General features: G+C 33.0%; 1 protein-coding gene across 1 annotated transcript; it reads right to left on the bottom strand.

Moving 5' to 3' along the window:
* Positions 1–597: 597 nt before the first annotated feature.
* LOC145303490 (G2/mitotic-specific cyclin-A-like) lies at positions 598–7,529 on the bottom strand. The gene has a single exon (XM_080144916.1). The coding sequence runs from the start codon at positions 7,266–7,268 to the stop codon at positions 5,988–5,990; it is 1,281 nt and encodes a 426-aa protein (XP_080001042.1). The 5' UTR covers positions 7,269–7,529; the 3' UTR covers positions 598–5,987.
* Between the last annotated feature and the right edge of the window lie 2,040 nt (positions 7,530–9,569).

Genomic DNA, 9,569 nt, shown 5'->3' with positions numbered 1-9,569 from the left:
AGAAGAAAAATGGGTTCTCCAATCAGATTTAGCTGCACATAAATGTATTTAATAGAGAGGGTATATATATATATATATATATATATATATATATATATATATATATATATATATATATAAAGATAGGGGAAACAGTAAATATTAATCAAGAAATCAAGGAGAATGTAAAGCAGTTCAAACCGCTCTAAATCATTTTAGAAAATCTCTTGACGCTAAAAATAACTATTCGTGTCTGAGCCAAACGGAAATTTTGTTTTTAATGATTTAATGAGAGTATAAATAGATCATCAGTAAAGCAGCTTCGTAATTCTTGCTTTTTCATTCGATCGTCTACTCCACACATTCCGAATGATCTTGCTGATAAAACGGAAATATTTTCCATTTCCTGGGCCAGAATTCATCTATCTTCACTTATCTTTTTCTAGTCTGACTTTAATGCAATTTAATTCCACACACTCACACATATAGAGAATTGTTTTGCAATAATATTATAAAGATAACTGTGACCACTGAAGCAACATTTTTCCTATCTGTTGAAGTAGATTGTAAGCTATTTGCATATACATACGTGTGGTTGTGTGTGTGTGTGTAATAGATTTTTAATATATTGAGTTCTTATTTGCGCTATCATGATTAGATTGATATACTGGAAAACAATAAAAGTGAAGGAACTGACTTGTTTTGTCACTACTTCCGGCAGCAGCTATGTAGGAAGTAAGGAAGTATGTTAGCTACCTATAACCAGGCTATCTATCTGGTAAATATAAAAAAAGGGGAGGATTTACCTGAAACCTTTTACATTATAATAGCATTACAAGCGTATGCTGTATTTTCGTGGACATCGGCAATAATACATACCTTCCTCTTACATGTGTTCGACTTTCAAACGTACATATGAACCTCGTCAGATTTATTTATTTTTTATTGTCTTGCAGAGTAGCCACACATATCGATTTAGCAATTTTTGACAAACATTTTAACCCATTATAGCTAAAGTGTATATGCTTTAATTAAAAAGTCTCTTAGGAAAATGTTAGCGCGAGATTCATGGAAATATTAACAGTCTCATTCGAAAAAAATGCTATTTTTGTTAAGGGAGTCTCACATCTTGTATAATCTTGCCATTTATCATTTACATTTAAACATTCGCTCAAGTAAAAGTTTTGGTGAAATATCTACTGCACAATTTTTTCAGGGGTGTATAAATGAATGCAATTTTTATTGAAAGCAGTAATTATTATACTATTGTCCCACCTGATATGAATTTATTATGATTGCTTTTTCAATGAATCCAGTGCAGGATTCTGAAAATACTTCGTAGAATAGGTGAAAGTACCAGGATTGGACGCTGTCAACTGGGATTATGCAATTTCCACATTGATGTTTTCGTTATATTAAAAATGAACATTTTTCCAAAACGCAACTTAGGAAACAATTTATGTGTCTTTATTTTGACAGAACGATTGCAGTCGTTTTATGAAAAATAGTAGTAAAAGATGTCGGAAGACCATTTTCTCATAGAATAATATAAAGCATGACTTGCATGCAATAGTTTAACTAATTGTCATGCATGATTTTTAAACCTGTATGATAATGTTATGTTCTGTTATGTGTTTTAATATAAGGTAACATATGGATTTTTACTAACATTAATTATCTTTAATTTTCTGGTATAAATTGTAGTTTTAACGCTAGATTTCTCCATTCCCCTATACTATTCAGATTTTTTCAAATATATTATATGTTGATTGCCCCACTATACATTTTGCTCCATGAATCTAGCGAAATCATTTAATATATGTTTATTTCTTATATTCTACATTGAAGGCTTTAGATCCTTTGCTTTTTACTATGTCTGCTCTGTTATGCCGCGTTATTATACTTTAATTTATATGCGATAGAACGGTTTCACCTGCAATTGTTCTTTCACTGCAATACCCGACATTTTCCTGCTTTTAATGTACTTATTGTGTCTGCATCCTAATTTTTATTAACTCAACAATTTACAGAGATACGAAGACTAGAGTTGTACCATTAAAACGAGCGACATTTGGTGCCTTTTTTTTTTTTTTTTTTTTTTTTTTTTTTTTTTTTTTACATAATCACTATCATCCTCAATTCTATGGCATTTTCATTGGCAGTAGTCCAATTATCTTCAATATGTGTTTCACCGGTGAGAAATCAAACATTCGTCCACATACAACCACTGCCAACAATTTCCTAATATAGCTCGTGTCGATTTGGTCTCACACAGCAACCTTCTATTCGTATTATTTGGAGTCATTCTCACCTTGAGTTTAATTTTAACACCATTTTAGTCGATCTAACCTCCGACCTTCTTCGGATGCATCCTGTTGATCTCGGGAATAGTTATGTCAAACTCTGGAATTTACCTGTAATTTCGAACGGAACCCTTTACTTACATGGAATGGCATGCACTCCTTTCCTTTGTCATGGCTGGATGAATGTCATAAGTAATGCGTAATTGGATTTTCGATCATCCACACCGAGAACTAATAGATTTTTAATATATTGAGTCCTCATCTTTGTGAGAATTTTACAATTAATTTTCAACGTCCTCAAACAACCCTGCCACCTCTCCTTAGAAAATGCTGTAGTCCTATGAACCCGAATAACTAACCTCCATCTCAAACATTCAGAAACGTAATAGCAACCATCTAGTCACATATGAGGAGCTGACACGTTTAGATTTATTTAAAATGAAACAAACTTATTCGAGAAAAATATTTTATGTAACTCAGCAAAATAAGATTTGATTAGCTCATTTTAATATTAGAACGTAAATAAGATTTTAAAGAAGAATCAACAAAATTTAAAAGAAAGAAATTATTGTTTTGCTACGACTAAAACAAAAATGGAGTCTATCTATTCTAATTCAAATTCTAACAAATAAATTTGCGATTGCAAATATAATTCAGTGCAGAAAGAAAATAGTTTAAGTGGATTTCTTTAAAAAAAATAAAACAAAAAAAACGTTATTTTAAAACAATCTAATCACGAGAAAAACGAGGTATGCGATATTAGCTTTTTATATTTTACAATTGGACTTGGAGGATAGGTAATCCGTCCCGAATTCTCGTTTGGGTTTGGATATATTGCTGCAAGTTATCTCACCATATTCTACTTTTTTTTTTTTTTTTTTTTTTTTTTTTACTTGGCTGCGGTTATCGAGTAGATCTTTTAATCAGCACAAACGATTATGTTATTTTATCGAGGATCAGCGTAATTAAAAAATCTTATTTCATTTTGTCCTATTCAGTTGTAAAATAGGATTGCGTAATGTAATAACATTAAAACAGATGTGAAATAAAATAAAGTTAAAATATTTAAATTGAATATTGAAAAATGAAAGAAATATCACTAGAGAATTCTATATAAATAAAATGTAAAAGTTACAAAAATCTTAAATCTTCCGAGTTGAAAATAGTTTACATTTAAATTTGTACTTACAAGAATGTATCGATTGTCAAACATGTAAAATGTTAACGAAGTCTGAGGCTTATATTATAAGTTTTAAAATCCACGAGGAGAAAAAACAGCCACGTTTTGCTAAACCGAAAACTGTATCTATTCATGTAATTCAAATCTTACAGACGTAAGTATATTTATGGTAGGATTTTGAGATCATGGCGTATTTTTTCACCAAAACTCAATGAAATTTGAAGTCATTACATGTAATCGCGATAAGATTTAATGCGAGCGTTATTTAAACTACCAGAGACTATCAAATTTTAGTAATATTTTATTTTAACTGCATCTCACTAATTTTTAAATTGATGGCTTTTATAGATTTTCGGGTCTGCTGAAAACGAATATCACATGCAACTTTGTAGCAGGCAATTGGTTTTTCAGATATTAGGTCATTTATTGGAATCCTTTAAGGAATTCATTCTTAATATAGGGAGGAGGCCTTGTAACACGAATGTACTTTAGTATTTGTTTAGTAATGACAAACATGGCCGCCAGCTAAACTAAAAGAAATACATAGGATAATATGCATTTATATCCACAAAAATCCTTGTCTGCTTTAAATATAAATGTGATATTAGATTTCAGCATGGGCGAATACCAATAAACTTTATCAATTTTAAGGTAAATGAGTTTCAGTTAAAGTAAAGCGAATATCTAATTTTTCACGGAAAAACTTTCGATTACCGTACCTTTTCTACATCTGTCACAGCAAGAGTTCGTCTTGTATAATAAGAGAAGGAAAATGCCGTTACTCTTACGTATATCTACTATCAAACAGGATATCTGGAGAGTTTAATTCCAGTGATTTTCTATAAAACCTTACAATGAGACCGTTTTGCTAAAGAGTAAAACATGGTAGTCTTCAAGGTTTGCTGCCATACTTTTTCAAGTGCCATTCACAGCACTTTCTCGCCAGGACAGAATCAGCAATCTGCTGGGTGATCCTATCCTTATCCATACAACCTCTTCTATAGAAACGATTTTGCTAGTCCCTCTGTCTATCTTTATTTTCAGTGCTCGAGTAATTTTAAATTATTCCTAAAACATTTGGAAACATACACAGCTAGTCCACTGCAAACTACAATCCCAGCAAATAAATCCTTTTAACTTCAAAACCTTAACTTACATGAAAAATATTATCGTCCGGACATCATGTCTAAGACTGCTTCCCAACAGGCTACATCGTTATTTCAAATAAGACCCAAAGAATTAGTGTTAAGTAATTCTATGCTAATTTAGATTATATAACTCTTAAAGGATAAGCATTGAAAAAACAAAGCCTTATACCGCCATACTTGATCCGTGATGAGTGGAAAACAGAAAAGAAAAAAAAAACGTAATAATTATACTATCTGTTGATAATCTTTCGCATTTAAATAACTATCTTAATTACTGTTGTGTGACGTTCGGCTTCAGTAGGCGGTTATCCACAAACAATAAGTATAACGAATGCCGTATGATCTCAGTTTTGTTTTATTAGCTTCCACTGTTAAAATATTGCCATTGCAGGCAAGACTCACATACGAACATTTGGAGTTTGGTTGCAAAAGGACTAAAACCTGAATATTACCTCAAGAAACTGCCACGAGCTAATAAGGACATAGGACTATAATATTAATTTCTTGAGCTATATTAACAGAGTTTTAAAACAGAAAACGTTTAGTAAAATATACATATACTAAAATATGTGTATCTACTAAATAAAAATGACAATAGACGATCAAATCTGAAATTATGGATTGAACGATAAAGTACAGAATAGTTTGCAATAGAAACCTACTATACGAATCAATATCATAAACGTAGTAGATTAGTTTCTTAAATTAATTCATGGAAATAGTTCCGTCGAAAATTATATGAATTAAAAATTTGTACATGCGAAAAATGTTAGTTTAGATTAAGACATTGTAAAACTTTCTGATCTGAAATTAATTTATTGCGCGTGGAATTTTTGAAAGGGTAAAAAAATTTAAACGCTATTTGAGAGCAATCATTAAAACCTACACACGCATTGTTGAAGAATCCCTAACATGAATGTAAACATTACCAATATCAACCTGTATACATTCAACGTGTTAGAACCATAAAATTCGAAAATTGCACGGACACCAGTTTTTCTTTTACTCAAACAAAAAGAAAATTAAAACATCTGCCGGACTGATTATTGGAGCTTAGGTGGTTCCGAATAGTTTTACGAGTGTAACATTGAGGAGTGCGGCTGGCCTGTTGGGTATTAAGGCATGTCATGAAATGTTAGTTACAACCTTAAACAATCATTTTGCCGCCACTTGTATTTTCACATGTTGAAAGGGATATCTACACTACAAACTTTAAAGTTTCTATCCGTAAAGAGGATAAGCATATGCAAAATGTCTAATTATATTGTTTTCTATATAAATATTCACGATGCTCAGAGTGTTTCCTAGTGTAGACGTTTACCTAGATAGAAATGGTTTTAGTGTTTTCCAAAGACAAATAGTAAAGTATTTTCCGATTTAACTAAATATTGGGTTGATGTCGAATGATTCGTGGTAATCTATTTTTTTATATTTTTGATATACTGCACATTGATGGTTATTTTTCGCATCTTCGTGAGTTTTATATAACGCACAAACACAGGAATAAAAGTCTAAAGGAGTATAGCCAGAATAATCTCTTAAGTGGCTAGGCCAACAATCCTTAAATTTCAGAAGTGTTGCTGCCAAGAAGAAAGCGGCAGCGGCAATGATACTGGGCAAGAACTGGAGATACGAGTTGGCATCAAGGAGTGTCAATTCGGTCAAGTACATTGAAATGTATTTAATATCTAGCCGGTCAAAATTAGCTACTCGTAGGTAATGATCCAGAAACGTATGTATAGTCGGGACGACAAAATTAAATGATAGAACCCTCAGCACCAGAAGTTCCATTGTCAAGAGCTGGCCCTGGGTGTATGCATAATCACTGGCATAAAGAAAATCACCAAGATTAGGCGTTTTAACTTCTTCATGCTTCGCTGCAATGAATGCACACGCCATTCCTACGAGTTGTAGTTTATCCTTAGCGACAGCAATTCTAGACAAAAATCGATCAATGTAATTGACAGACAAGAACAACGTCTGCCGAGTAAAGTGGCACGCTTCAGCCACCGACACTAGCCAATCGATCAGTATACTGCGCATATTGAAGTTGATGAAGGTTTGTCTGGTCATGTAATTAGATTTTGGTAAGTGGTTTCTCTCTGCTCGTCGGTCATAAAAGAATGTATCCCCAATATATTCGTCAGATACGTGTACTCCCTTGTCAACTGTTTGGTTCAGACTTACGTAAGGTCTTAAAGACAAGTCACAATGCACATGAACAGAAGCCTTCGCACGATCATATGTTTGTTGGAGAGGGCCTCTGGCAGCATAAGGTAATTCAGATTCGCAATCTACCGAAATATATCTCTCAGGAACTGAAGGAACTGTTTGCTGTCCGGAGTGGGCTGGTTTGCCCCGATTGTAGTTAGAACTTTTTTGTTGACCGTGACTCATGTTCTCTTGGTGGGTGCTAGAAGATCCGTGTTCTGAACTAAGTTGTGATCGGGATCCTGAGTATTTTCCATTAGATACGTTGTCTGACAATGCGTTTGGTTTATGCTCGACGCTGACTAAAACGGAGGAGGGTGGTTTAAAGACCTGCTCTGGTTTTTCGTTGCGTTCTGCGCAAGAAGTCTCTGGTTCTAGTAAAGAATCAATATTTGGAAGAGCTCGTTGTTTCTCGGCCATCGTATTTGTATTTCTTACATTATACATACAGCCGGTCCAAATAAAAGGTTAAAAATATACGTGCATAGGTTGGCTGTTTGGAGCTTAAAATGTCTTTACCTTTCTTTTCCCCTATGCTCAATACTTCGTCATATAAACAATTAAATTTGCTGCCTTGTATTGGAAAGCACGTTTTTTTTTCTTTCGGTTTCCTTAACATAATAATAGTTATTCAATTTTCTTTGCATCTCGCATTCTGCTTCTTAATATAAATATATAGGGAGTGCAAATATGACTTAAAAAAAACAACAATATTTTCATTTATTTATTTATTTATTTATTTATTTATTTATTTATTTTTAATAATAAATATAAAGAGTGGAAGAGTCTATAAATACCACTCATGTTTTGCATTTAAAGTGTCTTTATAACAATACATATTTGTTGTTGGGTCGGGAAGCGATCTCAGTCTTCGCTAAAAACAAAACATCTTTAATAACGTTTCCTTTCCGATCTCAAGTTCGTTCCGATTCGATCTCTTTATGACTTCAAAAGTTTTCAGAGAAAAGTGTTCACTTAAAATATTGTTCTTTACAATTAAAAAACTTTTCAAACTCCAAAATTTCCAAATCTATCGAATCATCAACACTATACAAACCTAGAAGATCCTAAAAAGAGTTGGTTTCTCAAGTAAAACCTAGATTTCTTTCGGTTGACACATGCGAGGCACTTCGACTCTGTTTCAACCATGCCTACCGTAGAAGACTGAAATGGCCTACGCTTTGATTCCTTGAAGCCTGATGTTATATCGCTCGTGAATATCACAATACAAAAGTGATAAACATAAAAGGAAACTTCTGCACCTTTTGTATATCTCTTATACAATGAAATCAAACTCTACAACACACTTTGGTCTTTCAATGTCTAGTTTATATCTCTATACAATTGTTGAAATACATATATTTTGTTTGTTAATCTGTGTTTTTCGTTTTCATTCACAAAATCTCAGATAATGGATAAATTACTTGCTGTGAATACTAAGCAAGGGAGTGTATTGAGACAAACCAGATGAAGGAAGAATAAAATTTGTCCGAGTCAATCGGTTCTTAGCGTTCGTCCAAAAGATTTCACATTTATATTACGCATCTAAACATTTTGCTTTTGTGCTAGCACGCTATATTAAACTTGTACTCATTAATTCATTCTTCCTACCTATTCACCTGTCTTCAGACGTTTACTTTACACGTTGGTCGTGGCGTGCACAATTTAGCAGTTGTACCTTTTTTGTCTGTTGACACTATATAAGATTCGAAATGGTACAAATCTGATATTTGAACGCTGACTGGCGCCCATTTTTCTCTGACATGTATAATTCGGTTCGAGCTTTGTACGTAGACACTTCAAGTTTTCACCCCTTTCTTGTAGAAGACCGATTGGTGAATTATGAATCTACTCCAGCAATGCCAACGCAATTATATTCACTCAGTTGAATATATTATGTACTAGCATGAGGGCCCGGCGTTGCCCTGGTATTTGGAGGTGCATGTTAAGCAAAAAAAAAAAAAAACGGTCATTTTTTTTAAACTTTTGCCCCTATGATAACTCCTTAATATTTATTGTTTTGGGCTCAAATCAAGTTATTAAGTTAGCTCCATGTCCAAGGAATCTATATCTAAAATTTCAAGTGTGTATACCCAAAATTGTCGGAGGAGTTTGGTAGAGTTCTCAAAGGTAAAATCGTTAAACTTTGACCCCTTAATAACAACATTTTTGGTCAAAAATGGATCACATCGATTCTCCCAAATCTCAGTACCCGGTATATCAAATTTCAGGTCTGTAGACTAAAAATTGACAGAGTTAGTTCGTAGGAAAATGTATACAAACAGACACACAGAGACAGACAGATACTTTCACTTTTATAGATATATTTTTATAGATATATAGATTGTCATTTTTCCCTCATCGTCTTAGCAAGGTGTCTAAGTTCTTATTTTGTCAATCGTATGAACGGCACAGAGTTCCTTATTAGCAATACCTTCAAAGTGTCTATAACTTTAATTTAATGTTTGGTTTTGTTTGTAATGTTTTGGCATTCTTTTTAGGTACGCTTTCCAAATCTTGACCTTCATATCTGTAGATTTGTCGGTGTCTATTTCAAGTGGCCCTACAGATTTGTAAATGTTATTTTAATCGGGTGCTCTTTTCTTCTCTTAGTTGTGCAGTTTTATCCTTCCTTTCTCTTCATCCTTATATTTCCTTGGTTGTGATTACTAAACTCGATAGAATAATATATGTTCAGCATCAAGATTTAAATTCTTGCGGTGGACATTTAAATTAAAGGGGATAAAA

The sequence above is a fragment of the Euprymna scolopes genome, chromosome 19, assembly GCF_053919585.1.
Source record: "Euprymna scolopes isolate OS-2025 chromosome 19, ASM5391958v1, whole genome shotgun sequence".
NCBI lineage: Eukaryota > Metazoa > Mollusca > Cephalopoda > Sepiida > Sepiolidae > Euprymna > Euprymna scolopes.
The sequence above is the reverse complement of the archived record's forward strand: the minus strand, read 5'-3'. Positions and strand labels throughout refer to the sequence as shown.